Source organism: Anopheles coluzzii, chromosome 2, assembly GCF_943734685.1.
Source record: "Anopheles coluzzii chromosome 2, AcolN3, whole genome shotgun sequence".
Taxonomy (NCBI): domain Eukaryota; kingdom Metazoa; phylum Arthropoda; class Insecta; order Diptera; family Culicidae; genus Anopheles; species Anopheles coluzzii.
Window position 1 is genome coordinate 34727269 of NC_064670.1, and position 27381 is coordinate 34754649.

General features: G+C 44.3%; 1 protein-coding gene across 4 annotated transcripts in view; it reads left to right on the top strand.

The window, feature by feature from the left end:
• Positions 1 to 27381, top strand: part of LOC120947239 (disheveled-associated activator of morphogenesis 1) — a 57157-nt gene that overhangs the window by 21717 nt on the left and 8059 nt on the right. For all 4 annotated transcript variants that reach the window (XM_040362394.2, XM_040362393.2, XM_040362395.2 and 1 more), the window contains exon 3: positions 24118 to 24474. In XM_040362394.2, the coding sequence (XP_040218328.1) occupies positions 24118 to 24474 (357 nt within the window). The remainder of the gene's footprint in view (positions 1 to 24117; positions 24475 to 27381) is intronic.

Consider the following 27381-nt stretch of genomic DNA (forward strand, 5'->3'; position numbering starts at 1 on the left):
GTGATGAACAAGGCTCCAAAATCTATGTTACTTCTCCTCGCGTTACTAACGCCGAGAGAATTCCATCATCACCGCTGCCCGCACTCCACACGAACGGGACGACGGTTGCAAAGAACGTGATGTTTGGGCATCCACCCACCGCCGTCCGCCACAATCCGCCGTGCGGTAGCGATTAGGTGTGGCGGCACACAGCCTTCCACAGCCTGCGAACAACCTGCGCCGCGATCAGCATAACCTCGCTCAGGGTCAGCGACAGGGGGGCATGCAAAAGGGGGGTTTGATTTTACATTTTCTTGCGCACAAAGTGTGGCAGGACGGGGAAGCACAGCCAAGTGTCGATACTATTGTCTGCGTTTGCATTAGATTCGCGACGTCGGTGCGACAACCTTACAGCGTGCCACATACACACGAGCCCCATTGTCGGTTTATCGATTGCGGTAGTCGATGCGTTAGGGTGGCGGTGCGCGCGCAACGACCAACAAACAGCTCCACACCTCTACCCTCTTTCTGTAACAACTTAGACACACACAAAAATATAACAAAAAAAAATACACGGTGCGAACTAAGCGTACACAACACCGTACGGTGCACACTTTACACACACCGTTGACTGCCGCCGCCGCGAGGTATGTCGCTCGCGAGGCATTTTATTCCGCTTTCCGCCTTTGCGGTTTCGCGGGTGTATGTTTTCGTTTTACCGACCCGATTGGTGGCTGCTTCCGAGTAATAAGTGGCTCTTGGGGAGGGGACCGATGGGGGCAATTAAAATCGACGCATGACTTATGAATCGTTAATCGGAGTGGTTGGGATTTCGATACGGATTCTCAGCCCGAGAGCGCGTTGATTTCCTACAGTGTACGATTTTTGGGCTGGTGAACTTGTAAAAGGTTCCATTGAGCATTTTTTGAGCCATTAACTCGACTGAACGATTGTTGATAGCTTGATGAATAGACATAGTTTATCCTGTTTTTTTTACTGTCTAACGATAAAAAGATTGCCACTAATTCGACATAAATTAATTAATGGCTTATCGATGGCACGATGGCATAGCAAAATATTTTTATTTCTTTTTTTTTTTGGAAAACATATTATAGTTTCCAATAGTGATTTAAAAATAATAGATGAAAAACAATGTAATAGCGTTGTTGTACAATAATTTCTAACAAATATTAAAATAATGTTACGTTAATGTGAAAAAGCAAGACAGAAATAGTACAGCAATAGCAAATACAGTCTCATAAAAATTAATCTATTGGTCTTACTCGAGCAAAGTTAAATAAAACCCGAATTGCCCTCAACGAAGCGTATTACAACTCCCTTAACCAGGTAGCTGCCATGGTAACATAAAAATACCACATATCAATTCAACTGCAATAGATTGTACCAAAGAACGATATATTTACACACATCTCCCAGACCCCAACCGCCATATACTTGCAGTTTTGCTTTACAATTCCCTCCTCTTTCACCTTTGCTGCACAGCGCCAAAAGCGGGTCGTAAAATTTCCACTGTCAGCATGAGTCATAAATTAGCATAAATCGATAAATATAAGTCCACTGTGCTTCCCAACCACACTTTCTTTTTGCATCGTAAATCATGCTTAAGTTAACCGGAGTGAAGACTAATGGGAGCCTCAGCCAGATGCCGACGCGACCAGAGAAAATAACAAAAAAAAGGGTTGCAATAAGCCACTTCCCCCAAACGGTTTTGGGGTGAGCGGTGGATTAACATTTTATGCATAGATCTGTACAGTGACCGCTTTTCGAAGTACTGGATAGTTGAAAGGTACATCAAAGCATTCATTAGAATAATGAAATGAAGAGCTGCTAATAGGCTGAGTGCAATGCGATGTCAAGTACTCAGTACATCTTTGTTATGTAAATATTGCAGAGCTCACGCGGCTTTAGTTACGATGCTCCGGTTTCACTAAAAACTCACGCCAACACAGCAAACCGCCGATGTAGATGATGCAACGAGATGCAATTCAATCCCTCAGCCAAACCTCACCTCAAATACCTCAGCCTGTAATACAGGATACTTGAGTCAAACATTCTCAACAACGACCGCTTGCATGTAACAAAGTTCTTTTTTGCTGTTTACACCGTTCAGAACGCGTTTCAGAACGTAAGCAATTCTAAGTGGACTTTCCAGCAGGAACAAAGCAACGCAAAAAACCCATCCACACTCGGTGACGTGTAGCTGTCATAAGCTTTACACTACATCCTCCCTAGCGACGGCCCACGCCTCTCTCAAGGACGGTCATAACAAAAACCCACCCCGCCCCAAAAGAACGTTTAGAAATTCTCACACGCATGCGGCACTATTGGCGGTGGTCGGTATTATTAGCACGCCAAAAATTCACTCAAGTGTGAAATCAACATCATCTGCAAAAAAAAAAAAACAAAAACGAAAGGATTTCAGATCGCCACTTCGAATGGATCAATTAAGCTGGGCACAAACCAGCTGAGCGTGATCGTGGTTCACACGTACGGGCGACTGACTGCCGGCTCCGAGTACGGAGAGACGGAAGACCGCACACAAAACCCTAAAGGCTCCCTTTTTGCGCCGTGACGCATCGCCATTAGAACACAGGTGAATGTAGCCGACCTTGGCGAAGGCGAGAGCGGCGGTTCGTTCTATGGCGGCTATGGCTTCGTCACGCGGCAAGTGGATAGAATGCAGCCCGGGGGTGTTTGCTCGAGCGCGTCTGCTGTTTAATGATTGATTTTTTTTTTCTAACTTCCAATGTCGCTACGCGGGACCACCACCGCGCGTGGGTTCATCGCCGACGGTTGCTTTGAAGGATGATTCTGCATGAATGGTTTGGAAAGGAGGAATGCTTAGATCGATTTTACAAAGCCCTAAAGGGAAATTCTGTGCTACGAAGTAGCTTTGCAGCTGATAGCTTAAATCTAACAGCTGATTGTTTTAACCTATAGGCTATAGTTTTGATTCGTATCTGGACATTACGTCGCTTCAATATTATTGATGTTTGATACGCCAACTAGAATTTTGCTGCTTATTCGTTTTACTGGAAATGGTGGCAAATTTTGGGCAAAAATAATCAATAAAATAAATAAAATGAAAAAAAAAACAAAACATACAAAACCCATATAAGCCATTCAAAAAGAAGGACGAAATATATTTTAGTATTTAAACACATTTATTACCATACTTAAAGATTTAAACCAGTAAGGCAGATTATAACTCCTAAGAATATAAGGAAAAATGAGGAAAAAAAACAATTTATCTCTTACTTGAATACGTGCGTGAAGTACCAACAAATCAAAACATAAACACAAAGAATGATAAATGCAGTTAAAATTATTAGAAAAATAAAACCATCACCATGAGCCAAGATCATGAGTCGGTCAACACACATTTGCTTCATGCTCATCTTTCTCCACACAAAAAAACACCACCACAGATAAGACAAATGTGCCGTAAAAAGGATTCATTATAGAGCGATTAGATCCACATAAACCCTTCCACGCGATATCGGCGAGGTAGTGGCGGCTGACAAGGGGGTAAGTGTTTTTGCTTCCATTCCCACCACCACGGCACAAACAACCGTACCAGCGAGCACGATCGCCACGCAAGGAATCTCTTCCCGATCGATCCGTTGGCCGACCCCGACCGCTTCCCTTTTAATGCTTCATTAAAAGCAAATCATTGAATCAAATGATCTCCGTTCAACACCCCTATGACCACGACGACCAAGCGAAGAGTGTTTGCAGGGGATCCCTGTCGCTCGCAAGGAGTAATGGCCGTTGTTTTTCGCTTTCTTTCTCTCTTTCTCTTTCGTTTTTTTCCACTCCGGGTATCCCCCTCAGGCGATCAGATTTTCCTCGGGAGGTTTGTGACGGGATCAACTCATCAACTTTTAATAGAGCTCCTGTGCTCTCCAGCTCACCTGCCCGTCGTGGTTTGGCTAAAGTCTGCATGTATGCATGTGTGTGTGTAATCGATTAAAAGTCGATTTAGCCGGCCAACAACAGTTCGATCACAATTGACGCCACACCGACTTCTAATGTTGCGTTTTATTTCCTCCTTTTCAACCCTAATCGAGCGCGTAGCGGCACGGCAAATAATGCGCTTGGGCGAGAAGCGTTTTCGGTTGCGAGTTGTTTACAACAGCATTTCCTGCATTGTATAACACGCTAGAAGCATGTACCATGCAACTGTTTTCTTCTACAGAACCACGAACACGAAAAGGAAATTTATGGAATTGATAGCATTTTTTAAATCACAACCGGTTAAAACAGCTAACCCAGCAGTCAGCCACGGGGTCCTCCTGTGAAGTAAACAATTACAACTTTAGCTTGTGAGCAGTGGGATAGATATGTCTCCTTCAACACCATTACATAGTTCGTCCCCAAGCAAACGAAACGTTATTTCACAATCGCGCTCGAACGCCACGTTCAACCGGATGACACTTGAGACGAGATTGTCCTCCAGCCTGGCAGTGCCGGGAATGGTGATAAATTCCCGCGCCAATAACATAACACCGCGCTGCGCGTTCGCTGATTAGAGCGATCGGTTCCCCTCGTACGACCCCTCCCTCATTGCCTCGCACATGCACACCTTCGCCCGAAAAAAAGGGCTTTCTACACGATACGCGACACAACACGCGGAATTCGCCCAACGCCGAGTGGTGCGCCGAACGGGCCGCGTTGTTTTGGTGTGAAGCAATAAAGTGCGATAAATTATTATCCTCCCGCGAGCGATCCTCATCGATCCGCATTTTTCACTTCGCATCCCCCCTTCCTCCTCCTCCTCCTGCTTTCCTCCAGCAAACGTGGTGTGAGCTCGTGGATCGGGAGGGATTTATCTTATTTCTCGCCTGTGTCATTTTACTTTGCTCTCTGATTTTCCTGCTCCAACCTGCACCGCCAGAGGAATGTTAAGCTTTACAGCACCGCACTTGTGACACACTTTTCCGTGGTGCGTCTTCCCAGTCCACCGTCCTAGCGTAGTGATGCTGTCCGGGCTTTTTTTTTTTTTGCTTTGCTTTTTCACCATTTTTCTCACTCACCTCACGCACCCTCGAAGCTCATCTCCTGCTCGTTTTGTGGGGCGCTGGAACTGCAGACACGTTTGCGCTTACGCGACCACGCTCGTTCGCTGCGTGCTCTTGTGTACCCGAAAAACATGATGAAATTAATAGGCTCCGAACGCAGGCACCAAATGAGGCAGCAATTACGGCATCGACGAACACACGCACGCACATGGTAGCACGCGTGTGTTTTAGGCTTTACAGTGAGGGGGGTGAAAAAAGCCAAAGAACTATCAAACACCAAACAGGCAAGTTTGTAAGGAAAAATCCCACTCTCTGCGGCACCTAACAGTATAATTCGTAAAACGATGCTCTTCACAGGTGGATTGAAATCGATGCTTCTCAAGCTCAACCCACCAGGCCTTGCTCTTGGCACTGGTACGGCGGTGCGCGATCGTGGCAAATTTAAGCGTGCCAGTGGCATAATTTAATCATTTTCCCCCCTCAGCTTATAACGCACCTTTTGCTGCTGCTGCTGCTGCATCGGCCACTGGGTAAACGGTTGGTTTCTCGATAAACTGTGTTAGTGGGATTGTTTTGATTTTTTTTACCCTTTTTTTACTTCAGCATCATCGTTTGGGGACGGGGTAAAAATCGGGTGGAAAATCGAATGCCATTGTAAAACTTTGCCGGGGTGAGCGCCTCGTTTAGGAGATAGCAGATCTATGCTGCACGCTCGTCCCTCCTTTGCTATACGCACCAGCCGGCAATTCGGAGAAGATTTATGCGGGTGATATTAAATAATCACCCAAAACCGTGTCACAGTGAAGCTACAGGCGCCAACAGAGCGAAAGGGTGGCAGAAGGGGAAACAAATCATTGCGAAGAGGCTGCTGTATCGTGTATCGTTTGTCAACCGCCACACCGCTGGATGACAAATTGAATGAAAATCTTCTACGACACATTTTCGCCGCATGATCATGGTGGTGTGCATTGCGTACCGCGACCGAACGCACATTGCTTCACACATCGAACGAACGAATGAATGATGCATCTGTTTTTGGACGAAGCGTTTTTCGTGTTTCAGCTCGGCGCTCAAAGCCCAACCGCCGGTCGAAATGTTACGAAAGATTTGCGTTGCATCACAGCGACGAACCCACTATTTTAAGACGTAAGGACCAAAAATTCTAAATTAATCATGTTTTTTTCTCTTTCTTCTGCTTGCAGGTAAGACGATTTCGCTCGGATGCTGGAAAATAATGTTTCGGATGCAAATGTACAATCCCTCTTAGTCTACTAAGTATCTAGTTTCTTTTTTTCTACCATTCATTGCTTATATTGAATCAAAACATACTGACTCTTTTATGACACATTCGTTTGTGTTATTTTTTAAACGCAAACACAAAGAACGAGAGAGAGAGAGAGAGAGAAACAACCCCATTTCTCTGGAGAATATCCCAGCTCACTCTCGTTAACCGCTTCCAATTGCGACAGGTGTTTTTGGATCCGTGCGACACGAACCGATCAAATGCAAACAACTTCAGGCTACAGACCGATCAACAACGTCACCCTGCAAAAGCCCTCCAGGCGTTTCGTGTTTAGAGAAAGTAAAAGTCTACCGAAACTACCCAGGTTTGACGATCGTTCGGCTTGGAAACGGTGAAACGAGATGGGAAACGGGAAGGATCTTGTAAATGGCTCGCTGCGAGATTAGTTAAATTAATTATTAGCTTAATTAATTGGTGCGTTTTAAATTTACGACCATACGTATTGGACCACGCTACCACCCGGGGAGGGCGAAAGGGGAGAAATTTAAACACAGTGGTTAGGCAGTATACGAGAAATGTGGCTATCTAGAGCTATTCTATCAAGTATTTTGTAGACAGCGAAAAGAAATGCTGCAAACTCCAGTCTCTCTACGGTAAATGTTACATTCACCCTTTAACAACGCACTCGATAGTGCAAATATTTGCAGCAGATCAACATAAAATCGCTTCATCATTCATCCGTCCTGCACTTGTAGCAAATGTAGCATACACCTTTTCCCAGCGATAAAAAGACAACGAACTCGTTCAACCCGTGCTCGTTGCTCGAAGCTCAGGCAACATTTTGCCGCCAAAGGCCAAACGACTGTTGACGTCACGGTCGTAAGGCGTCAAGCGAATTTCTTTTTCATCCAGCGCCGACAGACCGGCGCGCAGGGAAAACGAACCATTCATCACCGCCACCACCCGGCATGAAAAGCGAACCGGAATACGTACCGACAGACATGGCCGGTGGATATGATTTTTTTTTTCTTTCTCCACACCGGAACATAGATGCGGGAGGGACAAAAAATCTTTCTATATAGACACACACACATACACACAAACACACATACTTATCAAAGCACCAGGAGGTCATCATCATTTCCCACCCGATGGTTCAACCAGGTGATTGATGGACGGTTTGTGCTCTTCTGCAACGATCACTTTCCTGCCCGTTCGCGTCTCAAAGATCCACTCCCAACCGTCGAAGGTGCATATGCATTTGCATCAATGCGCGTTGGAGTTGCTTAGAAGATGAAGCAAAAAAAAAACAACAACATTTCGCAATGCAATAAACGTTTGCGACCGAGGCGCAGATGGTGAAGCGAAAACCAATCTCGCCGGAATAAGCATTCGCTCAAGCGAGTGCAATTATTAGCAGTGCCGATGGATGCCTTTTGCCATCAGCCATTGCACCTAAATGCATTGTCATCATGGTCGCCTGGATGGAAAGTTCGTTCAACTGATCCTAGCCGGCGGCACTGATCCGATTAGACCGTGCCGGGGAACGATATGGCTTTGGAAAGGTAAGCGCTTCAAACTGATCGGCCCCCGTCCGGGTACCCCTCTCTCGTTAGGTTAAATAGCGTACGTACAACGCAGAACGATCGGTAAGTGATCGACCAGTGCTGAAGATGATGCACCGTGGTTACGGTGAGGGAAGGTTTGCAAATTGACAGTTTTAGTGCCGCATAAATAAAATCCAATTTCGATTGAAAACAAACGTCACTGATTGAGGTTCATTAAGGGGGAGCGCATTGATTCAATGTCGTTCTGTCCATTTTTTCCGCACAGAAATTCTTGAAGCACGTATTGGCAAACAAACATGCTGTCCTTGCTACAACAAGTTTTATGCAAAGGATGTTTTTTATTATGTAAAACAAATTCCAGAGATTGAATAATCTCTATCAGCCGTCATATTCATACTCAGATGAAAATAATTGTTATTTAACGCCATGATACGATAAACTGAAGATACAACACTGACAACAACACGCATTGCATTGGCAACACTCGTAAAAATCGTATGAAAAAGTGCAAAAAAACGGCAAAATATTTTCTATTTTGCATTTAGCAACCTCGTTGCATATCTGCCGCCTGCAACGTGCAATTAGCAGTAAACATAACAGAGAAAAAAACACATCGAATCAAACACCGCTCAGTGAGCTCCACTGCAACAATGTGTTTGCAATTTTTCGTTCATTTAATTACTACCCTAAGCGGCACCCACTTGCGCCAACACAGGGGTGTGAGCGACAGCAAGTGGCAAATGCAAAGTGCAAAAAAAATCGCAAAATTGCAAAAGGCTGCCCAAGCAACAAGTTTCTATCAGTTGCGCGCGAAAACTGTTTGGCCGGGTAATTGACTCGACATTGTTGATGTTGTGGCTGGCCATATTCAAATTATGACACCACCACGATCAGTAACGCTTTCGTTTATCGGCCCGCTTTTACACAGGCACAACATGGTTTGGACATTTTTGGACACATTCTTCTTGTCCACTTGCCGCTTTGCTTTCTTTCTTCTGTTTTTCTTTCCTTCGATAACGGGTGCTTTAGATTGGCTTTAGCGAAACCATTACATCATAATGTGTGTGTGTGTGTGTGGTTCAAAATTCCTGTGCAAAACCAACCGACTCGAGTAGCTTCGCCCTAACTCAAGAGCATCACACATAATGGCTAGTAATGGGCCAAAAATGAGCCTTCGCTTAGCTGAAAATTCAAACCCGGTTTGTGTGATTACCCGCACAGTGAACGAAAAAAAAACAACCAAAATACCGAAAAATATTACAACATCACAGAAACACGTCTACCGTGCATGCTTTCTCTATTCCCTGGCGACGGTGGCAGTAATGGTTCCTGGAGTAGCAGCGCCAATTTCACTTACGCTAAGCGTTGTTTAACAAAAGACTTTTACGGTGGGCAAGCGATGAACCGCCGGCGCTCAAATTATCCACTGTACCAGTAAATGGTGTGGGAATAGTATGTCCAAAAGAGTTATGACTTACCCTAAAAGGTAGCATTCTTGTCGTCCACACACACACACACACACACACACACACACACGTACTAGCACACATAACCTAACTAATCGATCGGTTCCATCGTGGAGACACGCGTTGCGTATTCTTGTAACCAGGTGTAGCGGCCTTCAATTAATGGCATGGTTGAGATGGTTTTCCCTTCTATTAGGCTGTCGGTTTTTGTCGAAGAAGGAAGCTAAGCTGAGCGTGTTACATGTAATGGCTTCGGTAATAATTTTCGGATCGCATATGGAGCGAGAAGCGAAATCTGGGAGCTACTGGTGTAGAAGTAGAAGTAAACACGGCCATGTTAAAAAAAACCAAGCAATTCTTTGCAGCAAATGAGGGGAATTCGTCCAAGTCGTTAGGTAAAGAACAAACGGGCATTGTACATGACAGTGATTTATGGACCGATGAACAGCAACGAGTGATAAAACGATTCTCGTATGTCTTTTTTGTTTTGTTTTTTTTTACTGTCGTCGAGGGTCATAATTGAAAGGGCTTAACAACGAAAAACAAACAAAAAGATAGGCAAACATTGAAGAAGAATAAAAACATAAAATTTGTACTGTGCCATATGCGCCCATGTTTCCCATAGCTAACACGACCATTACACAAATTTCCTTTCAAGACAAACCTTGACAACAACAACCAACCGCCAAACACCTGAAATGTTGAAACAATCGAAATGATCCTGCAGTCGGTAATAAAATATAATCACTCCCTCCCCGCCGAATGGTATATTACAATCGTTAAGCATTTCGAAATCTGTTGCTGTAACGCTGCCCCGTGTTTATGCAAACCAGCCGAACCGAAAAAAAAATAGAAAGCCCTCCAATATGCACCACGTCGCCCTATACCGCTGTGCTTTGCCTCGAAGGGCACACACGTTGGGCGCCATTTCAATTAATCACTAATCGTCTGCCTGCCAACAAACGCAACGACCGACCCGCGTCTTAATTACTACCCTCATCTTCATTACACTCTCGCAATGGTTCGGCAAATGAATGGTTACACGAGCTCGTATTCCCTATCCCTTCGATCAAACCTGCTACTTTCGGAGCGTGGCGTTGCTTCGAAGCACAAAACAAGTCGAATTTCTTCCAAGCACGAAAGACGGCACTAACCAATGATATCTAATAAACAGCAACACCAAAGAAAATGGCTCGTGCCAATCCGTCCAAAACAATCAAATACACCTCGGTTGTATCGATTTTTACTACTGACCCACAATATCAGTACAATGCCTGTCAATGACCGTGCTCCGGATCCGGTTGCTTCAGTTTGCGCGTAAGCATTCAGAACACGTGCGCATCGATCGAATTTGCATACGGCGATGCGTACTTAGAGACACCTACTTAGACAGGGTCGCCGCTTTCGCGTGTCTACTGCGCAGCCGCATTCGGCAAAAAGGATGAATAATCCCCGTTCCAAAAACATTGGCATCCGGAGCGAACAGGTTATACACTACTGCACCTTAACACGCCTGTACGTGCTCGAGTGCAAGAGTGAAAGTAATTGTTCTCACCACACATTGGGAACTTCCCTCGGCAAGTAGGATGCAAGCAAACGGGAGCCCAAAATAACTGTTGGACGACGACAACCCGTGGTGGTGGTGGTGGTGTGCCCTTAAAAGTGATGGCAACTTTCGCCTAAACAACGACGCGCGTGTATCACCCATGGCGTCCCGATCGATCGGTCCCCGTTCTACTTAACCTCCCACTGTGGGCTCCTGTTTTAACGATGTAAAAGTAGTTTTACGCGCTGCTCCGTTTCACTGCGAACGGTTTACGCTTGTTTTTAGGGTGTACAACAGTGACAAATAAACCAGGTCACCAGATGATGGCAGTCGATACCAAGCGAAAAGGGGGAAATTTAACGAAATGCAACAAATCACTTTCATTTTACGGAGATCGATATAAATTACTCAATATTCTGTTTGAAAATGTACAAACGAACATTGGAGTATAAATACTAAGTGATACGCAGCATTTCTTAGCGTTCGATTGACCATAAACATAGCAATTATTCAGTATTCTGGTGAAATTAATGGAGACCACCCTAAGAGCAACTGTTCTTCACTGGAACCGAAGCAATTTATTGCACATCTTTATATATCAAACATGCCTCCCTTAACCTTTCCTACATAAATATTCATTAGATTGCATCTTGCACACCACATCATATTAATGGCACCATTGGTGACTCCAGCAACACGTCTTTGGTTTGAGTCATATGAAAAGTGGAAGCAAAATTCTTCAATTAATGTGTTCATGTGTTCAACTTATGTTTTTTGTTGCTAAACGTTATTGAAATTGAGTGCTAAATAAGTAAATTGGTTTTAAAAATAATCTTCATTGAATCCAATTAGATTTTTCACTTTTTCGAAAATTCATTGACTTTTCTCTTAAATTTAATTTTTAGATGAATTTTTAATTTAAAAAAAATTAAAAGAATAGCTTACTTAAATTTGCATTATTCTGTAATGAGCTTTTCCTTTCTATTTTCCGTTTTTTTGTTTTTTTCATAAATTCCGCTTCAACAAGTTACATCTTCGCCCTCCCCTAGTTGCACTTGCATTCCGTTGCACTTGACGACAACCCATAAATAATGGATCGTCTCTCACATTCAGCTGTACCGTATTCGAGACAAAGCACTTAATTACTCTATCTCTACGAGCACTGCTGTGCTTGTCAAGCAGATGTCACTCGGAAGATGATGATCTATCACAGCTAAATAGGTTGGTTCTTTTTACGATTCGTTTTACTGCACTTCAAGTGCACATTCTTCTACACCACGCTGGAAATTATTAATGCAATATTGTTGGGTAGCATGAATGTCAACAAGAATGAAATGTCTGGCCATGGTTTTTTGCACAAGAAGGGGTAGTCTAAAACAACAAAGCAATTTTAAAGCACCAGCTCAGCTGAGATGGCCCCAGCAAAGTAGGTCAATTCTTCATCCTCCTTCTAATTCAATGTCTTAACTGTTAACCAACCAGGCTAATGAGTGAATGCTGTGCCGGCTGCATCGTTCCGAAAAATTCATTATTTATTTGTTTTCGAATACCCGCTTTCCCACGCCCTCGAACCCGATTGGGCGCGTAGCTCTATTATGTGTAAATTTGCAAAAAAAAAACCAAGATTTTCATCACCAAGTTCAGCTTCACCGTTTTGTATCGTTTGTTTTGTTTCATTTATTTACCCTGTTCCGCATACAAAACGGTTACTACCAAACGATTCGATTAGCGCATTAGCACACGTCCACCATCACCACCCAAAATGCTCGATCGGATGAACGGCAGCAGTGTAAACGAAACATCTTCACGGATGAAGTGGAGAAAAGTAAACAAAATCCAAACCTCCAAACGAACTGTACGAATCTGGATGGTTTGCTGCTTGCGACTGAGTCGAAATTCCGTCCATCCAGTGTTTAGCATTAATTTCACCGTTCGATGCTCTTAATTGGGCGGCCATTGCCAGGCCAGCCTCCCATGCCGCAATGAGCACTTGCGGGGTGGTTGGCTTCCCTTTCTATTGCCATCTCACGTTTCACGGGACCGTGCCTCGAATCCTCGAGCCAGCCACCAGTTTTTGGCAGACAAGTGAGAATTAAGTCAAACACCCATTCCCAATGGTTGCGATCGAGCCCGCGCACGTTACTGTGTCCATTCGCCGATGGTGAAAGAATCATCACCTGTTCCTTCTCTTCATGCCATCGTGCGCAAATGCTTGCCATCGATCGTTTTACCATTGGTGCAAGATCGCATGCTAATGGGTTTGTTACTGCTATGGCGCAAAACACTGCCGCAGCATCGTCTCGTGTGCGCGAAGAAAAGTCCACCCATCCGCCAGATCGTCTGATCCCGCCACAGGTCCCCGTGTTTATTGTGTGTGGAAATGGATTAAGAAATTTCACACCGCTCGCAGGTTAATGTGGGCAGGCGGGCCGCGTAATGCTTTTCACTTTTTGCTTACGATGGGAAGGAACGTCGAACGAGTGAAATTTGTTCAATTCACTGCTCAATCGGCATCGATCGTCGTGAGAATTCCGGTTAATGTTTTTTCTTTCAATTAGCTCGAATTAGCAGTAGTCAGATATTATGAAAGAAGCTACTATAAATAAAACTATACATGTAATCATTAAAAACAATAGATTTATACAATTTAAATTCCTCTTACAAAGATATAAAAAATAAATACTACGCACCTTTCAATACGCTTTCATCGCGTGCAAGCTGAACCCTTGTTATAAACCGATCGGTGGATTCCATTCCGGTGCCGCATTCCACCACCAACTGTAGATAACGAAACCTCCTCCAACAAAAACCCATGGTGCGCAAAATTCCAATGCAGCTCCCCCACGGATTTGTTTACGTAACTGCCGTAAGAATAAGCGTGATATTTCTTCGCTTTCAAAATCCGAACTAAAGTAACACCGCACCACCGACGTCAACGGCCGATCGAAGCAGTGTGCTTGTAGGGAAATGTCAAAAAATTAATTTCACACGTCACGCGTTAAATGTTGAACGGAAAACCGAGGGAAAGAAGGAGAGCGAAATGCAAAAGGGCGGAAGTGTTAAGGTGTTTAATCAAACCATGCCCCTCCGCCCTCTCCAACGAGCTGGAAGCCGCTACAACCAGTTGAATGCAGGCGTGGGTGTGCAAGGTGTATAATTTCTCTTGCGAACTTGTTACACGTTTTTATTAAACTGTTAAAGCGCTGCGATCTTTCGCGATGAAACTGAAATGTATACGTAATCTTGCAGCTGAGCTAAATATAAATAATAAAACCTACCTAAAGAGACTGGGCCACTTAACACACGTTTTAATAAAACCTTTAAGTTTTGATTACACGTGTCTTTAAACTCTAGATATTTAACCTTAATACACCGTTTGTCGTTACAAAACTATTAATGAGAAGAGTTCATTTTTGGTTTGCTGAAAAACTGAAAGAGCGTAAGTTATATAGAAAAAGGAAATTACATCGATAGAATAAATCCTGTCATAAAATGAGGTCTTTAGGCCAAATCGTGATCAATCTGCTCGATCCCAAACGGCAAATGATAATTGTTTGGAAGAATGGTCCGTTTATTAGCGGTTACTCTCCTGTGCTTGTTATAGAACAAGCTTTAAGCATTACTGGAACATCCGGAACATTACATCAACCACCAAACGTTAAAGGTCACAGACATCGGGACACTAAACTGAATCCAACAGCGCAACAGTTTTCTATCCAACTAGATAACTCATTTACGCCGGCACACTATAGGAAATGTCAGAATTCAATGTAACTGACATTTCGCTTCTGGTGATAGCTGGAGCGCCCGAGGAGAACCGTTTCCGGGAACCAATCAACGTTCAACACCAAATCTAATTGAATCACACCGAGCCACCTTCACACCGGCAGGCTGCCCGTAGCATCGATACAGCCCATGGACCCGAGAGTACCCCTCTAGTGCGATCATTTTTCTAGCACAAACCACGATCATGTAACGTAACTGACCTTTTAGTATCACGCGTTTCTTCGATTGCATTGAGCTCATTGCACAGGACACCACAGCCACAGGACGGAATGGAAGGTTTCAGCAAACGCATCGCGTCCGCGAGCACGCAACACATTAACGCACCTTGATTGTGGAGTAGTACCGATGCAAACCAAATTAGCTTCCGGCGCCACTCTAGCCCGCGCACGAGATCGCCTGGCCACATTTGCATACTCGGCTGCGCCCTAGTCGACGACACAGGAAAGTAACTTTACAGCAGCAGCAACAGCAGCAGCCAGTGCACTACTAGTTCTTTTTGCGAACTCTCCTCGCAATCCACCTCCGCTCGCCGTACGCTGTCGTCATCGTCGTCATTGGTCACGCTCAGCCGCCAGTGCACTTGTTAGCAGTGCATTTAATTGGCTCTATTACGCGCGTCAGGCGACGGAGCCGGGCTGGAATGCTGGGACAGCAAACCTTCCTAACCGCAAACACTTTAACTCGAAACTCCTCGGCACCGTTCCGCGACGCGGTTGATAACGGTGGCGCACGTTTTTGGTCAACACTTTTCGTCCCATGCCACCCCAGCCCTCATTCCGCTTTCGAGCGAGCCTCAGGCAACCATGCTAACGGTCAGTTGGCAAGCTGAACCGATTAATCGATTATCCGCCGGTCCGCCGGTTGGTGGTTTTGAGGTCCGGTCGCTCGGTACATACCACGCGATTCAAACCATTTACGCGTACCACCCTCTTGCTCATGCGCTATACATTATATATTGGCAAGTGCTTGGAAGGTTTCGTTTCGAAGCGATCGTACCAAAATTGCTTCCTGTTAGCCCTGCAGGAGTCAGCAGTATTTATAGCAGACCGTGACGAAATGAATTACCGTGCAGTGAGAGCAATACTTGGCGCAAACATTTAATTTAATTTTCTTTTCCAATATTTATGGTTCGCTTTGTACCGGACACTAACAATGAAATGCGAGCTGTTGTAAAAACATAAACTAACAACAATGTTTTATTGTGCTCGAGTTCAACTTTAACTCCAAAGTGAAATTATTCCAATCATGCTGTAATTACTTACCATAATGAACGGAATTATTTCCACCACAAACGCAAGGACACACAACTGCTGCACAAATTATCCTACAAGAAAGAAACTAATTACTGTACCCGATCGAACCAACTCCTCATCCTTGTGCATTATGCTGACACAATTGCAGTTATTGCTATGCTGTCTATCGGTGTCGTTTCCTTCACGCACGAGATGGCGGCTCGCAGCGATCGCAACACATCACCTTCCCCACCATTCACGGCCAAGGTTGCCGCAGGCAGCAACACAGAGAGCCGAATGGTTCCATAATTTTCGGTGAAACTTTCTCACACCTTACCTTCATTTGCAATGTTCCCAAAAAAACAACATTTCCTTTCGCTCACCTTCGCATCAATTATCCTGACATGTATCTCACACCCGGGTTGGTTCGTTGACGGAAATTACCTCGCAGAATAATAACACAACAGAGCAAAGGTCAACAAGAACGTCATCCAACGAAATTGAGTGTACAATATGATTGTACTGTTTGCTATTTTTCCAATCACCCACACCTGATCGCAACACTTTCTATGGACGGGTAAGAAAGGTTAAATCAATACAGACACCGCCGGTACAGCAGCAGCAGCAGCAGCAGCTGCCGCCGATCAGCACATACCCTCCGATCCGTAACCACTTTCGCTTTCGGACAGGTTGCTGCACAGAACGCCCTTTGCATTAAACAAAAAACAACAACAACAACACGACCCCCAACACCCTTTCTGCAAACAACCTCCTTCGTGCGTGCGTGGCCCCCGCGGACGGTGAAATGGAAAGTGCTAATTTTTAAAAATCGCACACTCATCGAATGGGGAGTGGCTCAATTTGTTAGTGGTTTTGGAATCGAAGGCGCATGTGCTGCCAGCTCCCAGCGCAACGGGTCACCTCCGTATAAGGGTTGTAGGGGAAGTTAGCAATCCAGTGCCGCACAGCAAGTGCGCGTTAGAAGTGCGCGGAGCCCCATTACCTCATCAGCATACGCGCATCGTCGTCTGTGGTTGGTGGCCGGTGAGGTCAGCCGGCCGGTTAGGTTCCGCCGATTTACAGCGTACCACCCAAAAGCGGTGAACTTCAACCGATGGTCTGCAGGATAGACAGTGGATAGATAGTCGGACAGTGTACGAGCGGGATTTGTGTGGTGTGGCTTGATTGAATTTATTGGTTTTAATCATAGGTCTGCGGGATTGAGCTCGGGATCGAGTGTAACCGGAGGTCCCAAACCCCTTTTCAGGACAGGTAGTGAAAGTTGCAATCTAAGATGTGAAGATATGTTAGCGGCTGGAGATGGATATACAATATGAATTATTATTTGTGTGCAAACAACACAAACAGGTTGGCATTAATGTGATTACCAAAAAACAAAGCGTATACTAACGACTGAAATACACAGACAGTTCAGCAAACGAGCAAAATTTGTTTGGGATCTAATGACTTTATCGTGAAAAACTATACTTTCCATATTATAAGATTTATTAGATTTTTCGGATGACTTCATACATCAAATGTCGATGAGTCGTCTTACTCAAGTATGAATAGGATGAAATGATTGTTCATACCAATTATGCTTAAACTCTCAATAAGACATTTCTGGTTCACTTTTAGAAGAACAAACAGTTTACCAAAGCTATTATGTTTAGACCGTTTTCATGCGATGTTTTGAAGTTTTTAATGCAAAACACATACCATCTATTCATTGACCTCAAATCCGTATATGATAGCATAGTCAGAGTAAAACTAAAATACACAATGAGCTATTTTGAAATCCCAGCCAAACTGATAAGTCTAGTTAGAATGGCTATGACACCAACGACACTTGCCAGGTGAAGATGGATGGAAAACTCTCAGGGCCTTTTGCAACCACCAAAGGTCTACCCTAGAGTGGGCCATCCAGGACGCTAGGGTGGAGACTTCGAGAACCATCTTCTATAAGTCAATCCAGATCCTGGCATACGCTGATGATATAAACATATCATATAAGCCTTACCGATAATAGCACCAATAATAATAATAATAATAATAATAATAATAGTAATAATACCATTTTTTTATTAAAACAATACAATAGAAGGTTCTTATCTACTAATTATCCTATCAAAGCTTTAAGTTCATGTTTATCCGATACCTCAAATATCTGTTTGTTTTCTATAAGTTCTATATAATTTACGAATAGACTCATAGCCTTCGCACGTTTTGTTGAATTCAAGTTTTTTAATTCCGGTCTTAACATTTCAACAAATGTAGGGAGCCTTATATTATAAAATACTACTATTTCTGAAAACATCCTCCAGTATTGTTCTTTTTTTTGCATGTTTTAAATTTGTGTTCATAATTGTCTTTGTTTCCACAAAAAGTACAATGTGGGTCAGTTATTTCTTTATATTTTTGTTTGAATTTAAGTTCTTCGCAAATTATTTTTTCATTTTCTAATAGATAATATGTACTTCTTTGATTAGAATTAAGCTTATTGCAGTTCAAATTTCGCCATACTTTTCCCCATTCCACTGATTGGCTGTTTTTTAGTTGTATTGGGGGAAGTGGAAGAAAGTCTAAAATAGTCGTATGAATTTGTCTAGCTGTGGGTTTTTGAATTATTGCATCTGTTAAATAGGCACATTCTTTTGTTATTACTTCCATATGATTGGTCTGCGGCTCTTCTATGTAGCAGAAGCCTACCAAAAGAACGAGGAGGCGGCATGGAACCTCGGAATGCAGATAAACAAGGCAAAGACCAAACTGATTAAATCAGCAGCCTTACCGATAATAGCACCAATAATAATAATAATAATAATAATAATAATAGTAATAATACCAATAGGTTAACTCACTTTAAAAGTCGTTGCACAATTCACATATCTCGGGTCAACCGGTAATTCTATAGTCTGAGAAATCATTTTATCTCAAAGAACCAGTACCGACGGACGAAGCTGCGACTATATAGCACCTATGTAGTACCGGTACTCACATACGCCTCTGAGACATGGATACTGTCCAAATCTGACGAGACCCTATTAGCCACGTTCGAGAGGAAGATGCTCTGAAGGATTCTTGGCCCCGTATGTGTGGAAGGAGTCGTTATAATGACGAGCTATACGAGATGTACGGCGTAGGATGTATCAAGCTCGCCAGGCTACGGTGGGCTGGCCAAGTTGTACGCATGGAAATGGACGACCCAGTCCGTAAAGTCCTTTTAGGTCGTCCACAAGTACAGAGGAGGCGTAGTAGGCCCAAATTGAGATGGCAGGATTGCGTGGAGGCGTCCGCCATTAAGGCCGGGGTAACGGCTTGGCGAGAGACGAAGTCGCGAGACCGTGAGCGGTTTCGGACACTCCTGAGGCAGGCCAAGATCGCAAAGCGGTTGTCGCGCTGGATAAGTAAGCAAGTAATGCAATTAAGTAATTAAGGAAGATTGGTTGATAAGAACCACGATCGTTTTAATCAGATGGTGTCAATTATCGTAATTTCAAACCTAGAGCTGCACAACAGACTAATATGAGGAGCATCGAGCACCGATTGAGTCGAATATTCCCGACCACCCAAAGCCTGGTGATCGCATGAAATGCAATGACCTAAACTCATTCATCTTCAATCATCTAATTAATCAATGGTACAATAACTTCAAATCTAAGAGTATAAGAACCGTAAGAAATTTGTAAATCTAGAAATTTTAAATTCTTGCAAGCCAATTAAAAACAAACCGATGAAATTAATCCAAATTCGTCATAAAACATCTAAATTTCCTCATTTTAAAACAGTTCAAATCAATATTTTTTAAACTACACAACCTGATCACGATCCATTTGAATATCTTTGTTGCATTTTCTTTTGCACGAAATAAATGCATGTTCCATCAGCAAATGCTGTTCTCCCATAGGGAACAGTTTTATTTAAACCAACCTAGTAATAGACGAACAAAAGAGATCTTCTTACCAGTTACCATCAAACAACTCTGGTGCATGTGATGCTTTTTTATAACGTCTGTTCCCTACCTTTATCTTTACTCTTAACCCACATCACATTCCACATTACTACATCGCCATTATCTTAATGATATCTTCCAATGGCGAGAACTTGAACTTGTTTGCCAAACAGATCTCCTTCACGTTCATGCAGCACACAAAAATATACCGCATCCCAGATTGTTGTTGTTTGCCTTTCCCGGACGGTCGGGAGATAACGGTAGCCAAATAAACTCCAACCCATACAATTACCCTACGAACACCCTGCCTCCAGCTGCCATGTTTACACAGCCGGCGACTTTCCTAAGCCCCCATAGTCAGATCAGAAACCTGCAGCGGGCAGAAAATAGTGTCCGCGGTCACTCGTACACCACGACATTGTGCACAGGTCAGGTGTGCAGCCAACGGTTCCATTACACCGGAACCACAACCATCGAGCGGGCCTAGGGTTTACTTTTCCACACTTTCCCCAATCAAGCGGGCAGAGCGTGCCCGGTTTGGCGATTGTTTGCAGAACACGCTTGCTTCCCCCCTCCATCGTCACCCTGTATTTATATAGGCAACCGGGTCAGCAGCATGCACCTGAGTGCCCCTTTAGCGGGTGACAAACTGTCTGTCTACCACACCAATGCATTGCACCAGCTCGTGCATTCCTACACGTCACGTGAAGGGTCAGGCTACACGCGAGGAAAGTTCCGCACCGGGCACTTCGTGCGGCCGAAGGTCAATGGTGAGTGGCCATCCGTACCAGCGGGTTGATGGAGACGTCTCTCTAACAACCAATGCCCCGAGAGTTGAGGCTGAATTGAAGGATTTACGCAGAGGTGCGCCACAACCGCGTCACGGGGTACACACATCCTTCACAAAGGACAACCGGTGTGCGATCTTGCTTTTCGATGCGCGAGTCACAGCCTCCACTGTAGTCCCCTTTCCGTGCTTGCCAACGTGTTCGTGCTTACGGTGGGACGCTACCGATGGCATGTTTAGTGGCATGATTAATGATGCATTCTGCACCCGCAGTAGGTAACCACCTAGCGCAGTAGCGTAATGCTCTTGTTGACTTCCCACTCCAGACGGGGCACACCACTAATCTTTGCCAGCCCTAATCGCCCGCCACCGATCGCAGACTCGTTGCTGGCACGCTAATGGTTTCTTTATTCAGTCATCAGCGCGCGGTGCTCTGATTTTGTGGCAAAACAGCACACGTCACACGTTTTATGATTTTAAGCGGTAAGCGTTTGTGTAGTGCCCGCAGGGGGTGATCTCTGGGTGAGATCGCGAAAGCTTTAGATGCAAAATAGCTTGGGTGAAGGTTTGGCTGTCGATCGGTGTTAACGTGTCGGACATTGTTGCGAGCGGGCCGAGACAATGCGGCCGAGCGGGGAAGTAATGAGTGCAGCCAATTAGGGAACCTATGTTCGATTTACCGGCCTGACAGGTGGGTTTCCATTTTGCTACTGCTAAACGAGGCGATGATAATGGACATAAACGGGTGTATGGGTGTTTGACGTATTAAAGAGCATGAAATGTTTAGATGAAGTGCTGCTACATGGTTACATAGATATGCCGACATTTGTGTATGTATTAAAAAGACAATCCAAAAAATAAATTATAAAATACATAGATCGTTATCAATCATCATACTGTCCTTACCTTTATTTACGTAAGTATATCTAAGGCAAACAAAATACCAGGCAAATCTCAATAATACAATACTGGGGCCCTTCACGATTCTAGTCAGTTTTTTGTATGGAGTTTGACAGTTGGAGGCTGAAATCATGTAAACACTCCATACAAAACCACACATAAAACTAGCCTGCAATTTTCAGTCTAGATTATTCTAGCCTCAAAGCTAGAATTATATTCAAGTACCTGCTCGAAAAAATGGCAAAACACGGTGTTGTTTACATTTACCCCAAGGTGTATTAAAGAGATCACGTGGTGGAATCTAGAATCAAAGTGTATGTAGTCTAGGTGGTCTCATGGTATTTTTTTTTAAACCAAATTTGAATATCACTTTTTGACAGGATGGGTAAAAACTTTTGTTCAAACAAGCATTCTTGAGGCTTGATGGATACTCAAAACACTCCTAAAATCTTCATTCAGAAGCAGAAGCGATAAAAATTAGCATTCTAAATTCATCCACCTTGGGATAAGCCCACCTGTATATTATACCCACTTAGATAGCTGCTCGAAAACTGCTATACAATGCAAACAGCTGACAGGCTGAAATTTCAGCTTACGAACTTACAACGGAAAGGGCCCCACTAACTGTGAGCATGAACGTATGGCTCGGTAGCTCTTAAGTAGCTCAACAATAATTTAAACTTAGATGTTTGATACTTTCGATAATGTGACCTAACAAAACAAATGTTTCGTACATTCTTAAGACGATTTTTTGCTCATAAAATCAACAGTCAGTTCGCATATCTTAATCTAACCGTTGATTGTACCCACAAGTCTCCTGAAGTAATTATTCGCATTCCAACCGATTGTTGACGCTATTTTTTGCCGTTTCCTTCCCTTCAACCTACTTTGATTTTACCGAAACACACATTTAGCACTGTTACATCACACTTCACAAACAAACAGAAAGACAAGGCCCCCGATCGTAAAAGGGCGCGCACCTATATGTTCGTAATTCGTACGGGAGGCGCAAAAAGGAACGAGAGAAGAAGAAAAAATGCTTACGCGACACAAACCCACAACCTTTGCCACCCGCCACAGTGTTCCTTCCCGTTCAAGCGGAGAAATTCATCGAAAATAGAAAACAATGCTGAAATGTTCCCGAACCGTGTGCACGCATTTGTGTGTGTGCTGACTCATCGATGATCTTCGACAGATGAAAAAGTTACTCCATCTTCTTTACCACATGTCACAATTCAAAGAGAAGGAAGAGATCCCCGATCCAACGACGAAAAATGGGCTCCTCCAGCATCACCAGCAATTCCCAACCCAAACGACAAGCGCGCAACAATGAGCCACTTTCTTTGCGGGAGGCGCACCAGTGCTTTCTTAAGGGTGCGATCGTAAACGTGTAGACGAGAGGGAAAAAGCACACACACACACACATAACAAAGCCGTTACGCGACAGGTTTTGTTGTGCTGTGGGTTCAGCGGCACAGCGAATCTGGGGTCAACCGTTAAGATTCGCCGGGGCGCTCGGGAGAGAAAATGCGCGAAAAAAAAAATGGTACACAGTGACAACCCTGTCAATTCCATGCCTCATTTCAAACGCACTCACACACACACACACACACACACACATATATATGTGTATATGTCATTTTTCACATCAATTTTTGCGATCACATTACCGACCCCACGATTCCCCATTCCGCATCTGTGTTGCATCATTCAAATTACTGTCAAACGATTGATTTTGAGCAGCGAAAGTGGTCAACCACCAATCGCAGCGCGTTTTCGGCCGCTTTGGAAATGAACGATCGCGGTAACCCATCGAACGAAAGAAAAAAAAACAAGCAAGAAAGAAAGTTCATAAGTTATGGAAAGTGAGGGTGTGAGGGCGAATGCGAAGAGGCTGGAAAGTTTTTTTTTTTTTTTTGATAAAAATACGGGCAACGGGCAGCAACAACAATAACACACCAAAAACTACACACTTCTCAAAGTCAGAGATCAAACCGCGCGTCCCCCAAGAGCGCGATGTGTAAGACCCCCCCCCCTGAGGGGACATGGGCTTGGGCCGGGCCGCGTAAGCATGCACATAATTAATGGGCCATTTGACCGCGGGCAGACGGGGGCCAATATTCGCACGATGCACCCTCGCCGTGTACGCTCCTCCTCCTCGAGGCTCCGGCCCCGGTGCGAGCAATAATGTCTTTTCTCCCACCGGAATCCGAACGAACCCGACCAAACGGATGTGCCGGATTTGCCGTACATTTGTGTGGTTGTGAATGTTTATAAGCATTAGCCAGACACAACAACAACAAAAACGCTTTTTTTACACTCTCAACCGTCACACAAATGTTGGCATAATTTGAAGGGAAGCCGTCGGAGATCTGTGGAGACGAGGATAGTTTCCTAAACGGCGTTGAATGGTTGCAGCAGCAAAAAACAGTACTTCAAAATTATGTAAACACATTCGTGAATTGTTTTGCCTTAAGTGGGCTGCCAAAGTGTCATGTATAACTCGATGGACATTCACTTATAATATTTTCGTAAATTGTTTACTACAAAAAAAAAACCTTTCAAAACGATCCTTACTAAACATACGACTCCCTCTCTCTCTTTTCTATCTTCCAGGGTATCCCGACGTGCCCGATCAATTTGGCCACGTTGCGGACGCGGCTGCCCGATCTCGGCAGCTGGAGTCTGCCCCACATATGCAAGGAGGCGGTCACAAACAGCGGCGGCACCACCACGCCGGAGGGCACATCCGGTAACTACAGCAGCAACATCACCGCCACGGCCGACGCCTTCTATCAGCCGACGACGGTGCCGGGGTCGCTACACACCGTCGTCCCGGCCAACGGTACGGCCGTCACCGTACAGCCGACCGCCCAGCAGCACTACCACCAGACGAATCTGCACAAACACTACAAGGCGCACAAGAAGATGCCAGCGTTCCGGGGCCGCCGGGGCTGGTGTGGCTGCCTGCAGGTAAGCACCGGTTGCATACGGGTCACATACACTGTGTGTAACCTGTTTCTTGGTTAAGGACAAAAAACACAACAACACAGATGCAAGGGTAATAATAAAGAAAGATCCTTTGTTGCCACTGCTACACTGCAGTGCTTGTAACAGCTTGTAACTCTGCAACCGCTAGGTTTGTGTTTCTATTGTCGATCGCAATAATCGATCTTGTACTTGTCACTACACTTCGATCGAATGAAATATTCGTTTTTTTAATGGTAAACAATCCTCGCACAAAGGAAAGTTATTGAGCTTAAGAGTTTCGTCTGGTAAAAACCAATAGCAAAGTTGAACACGTTTGAGGGTTCGTTGCTTACAAGAAATCTTTTGTTTTGCCTTATGTAAGGCTTAGCTTAAACAGGCTCAACGTTTGTTTTTGTAAGATTTAAGATAAGAAAACATAGTGCAGCACTCTCTAAAACTAAACTAAAATAAGATACTGATCTACATACTATCATACTGAAGAAATATGCTATGATTAGTCTATGTAGTGAAATTTGTCGCTTACACATAGCGTTTTTGTTCTGTCATGGTTAGGCAGAGCTTGATCTACTTCTCAATACTTTATGTCTAGCCAAAGCACACTTCGCAATTGTTTCTTGGTACCTTTAACTATGTGCTCCGTCCGGAAACAATGCATGCATATGATTTTAATCTCAGTTTTAACATGTTGAAAGATGTATTATAAAATCACGTCCCTTTGAAGGTTCGTCGCTTGTACGAAGTCTTTTGTTTAAAATTGACAAAAAGCTTTTCCGTTGGTTTGAAGCCATACCCAAATCCTCCCTAACCCTGTTTTTTTCCATCGAAAAACCATTGAAAATCTGTTACGAAACATCGTGTTTTAATGCGGTCTCTCTTCGATGCCTACGATATTGGATCTAATTCGATTAAACTACCGTCATTCACTAACGATAATGTTACCCACAAACCACTGATCACAGCCGCAACGTCACCCCGCCGCTCCCAAACCCAATCGGTTAAATCACCGGTCCCGGTGTTGAATAAAACGTTTCGCGCCTTGTGCTTTCCCGCTTCGCACGACAGCATGTGCGTTCGATTCATTCCTCCCGATGGAAAGCAACGCTGCCGCCAGCGTGAAAGAACTCCTGGGGCGCGAGAGGTTTAAGCTTACCAATAACCTACAATATACGTACAGCAGCCACACCAAAGAGCGCCTTAAATTCGATCGATCGGTTCCGGATTTGCCGCGACGACGACGACGATGCGTCGCCAGCGGCCACCACCAGTAGATACTGCGTGCGACGGCCGGTGACCTGTCGATTCGGTGTGGCGATCATTTATCAACACGTGTGTGTGCGCCGCACGCGCACCGCACCGTTACAGATCCGGGCAGGATGCAAACGCGCTGCAAACGGTGGACGAGAATTTCAAATACTTCCGCGTTTTCTGTGGAGCGGAGCACGGTGCGCTGTCACGCTGATGGAGAGGGGAGGTATCGGAATAAAATTTCAAAAACAGAACTGCTCCACCGGCGGTACATGGCGGGCTTCCCAAGCCACGATCGCTGTCGGGTTCAACCCTTTCAACCGATTGATTATATCAAGAGCATGCGGCGAACGATCGATAGAAGCAATTTATCATGATATCGAATATGTACGCGATATGCACCGACTATCGATCGTGCGTGCCCCTGCGGTAGTGATCGGTGGTAGCCTCGCTACCACAGATGCCCGCGATCATAGTGTCGCGAGTGACTAACCGAAGCCCTTTCAATCCGTGTCGCGCGTGTTCGCTCACTCCCGCTCCCGCGCTCGAATCCTTGAGGAAAGAGTTTACTTCCCGTATTGAATGCATTTCAATTAATGCTACCACGATCGATACCTAAGGGAAGCGAACGAACCCTTCTCCACGGTCGATACTGCTCCAGTCGACCATGATTTATTATAACATTTTTGATCGTTGACTAACTGGCACATGATTTAGCGTCATACTGGAACTGGCCATCCCTATGTTTTGCGAACATTTCCAATAAAAACGCACCCAACGTACTTTCCCATGCCATGGTCATGAGTACGACACTCGGGCGCCTAAGATAAATGAGTGTTTATTGGTAATTAAATGGCACCCATGTACGATGACCATATCCGGAGCAGCTACGCCAAGTACCAAGCTACGCAAGCACCACCAGAAGCATGATATAACGAGCGCTGTTAGAGCTAGTGCGACATTAACTGAAGATCATAAAATAAAAGCATGATTTAGTGAGTGAGCGCAATAGATAACCTTAGAGAGAGAAAAGCACTTTTAGCCATCGATTGAGTTGATTGTATTTTATCGCAAAACAGCGTAATAATAATTGTCGTCTGAAATTTGCAGTACAAATCCCTTCACACGTCCTTACAGAGCGGACCATCGATTGCAATTTTATTAAACCATAACAGTTTGGAATGGAAACATTCAACTCGAACGCCGAGAGAAGGACACTTTTGTGAATGTTAATTGCTATCAATCACAATATGGGCAACAAACAATAAACAGTCGTCAGAAATACTTTTATGGAAACAGATGATTTTATCATTAATCCCAAGGAAGTGCAGGATGTCACTTGATGAAGCAATGAGTTTAAATGTTTACCATTTCCTTCTTCCCACTATCCTTGGTTGATCATTTCCACGATCACTCTCTTGCCTTGCCAATCTAGACATTCTTTTTACGAAATTACAAAAAAAGCAATTTATTGAGCAATTACCTTTTTCCCAGTAAGGAAGCAGAGACACCACCAAAAAGTATGCCAAGATCAACTGACTGATTTTTGTTGTTGTTGCTCCTCTGTTCGTTTGTATGCGGTACGCAAATTACGCCCCCAGCAGCAGAAGCATCACTCATAAAAGGTCTCATAAACTTCCATAA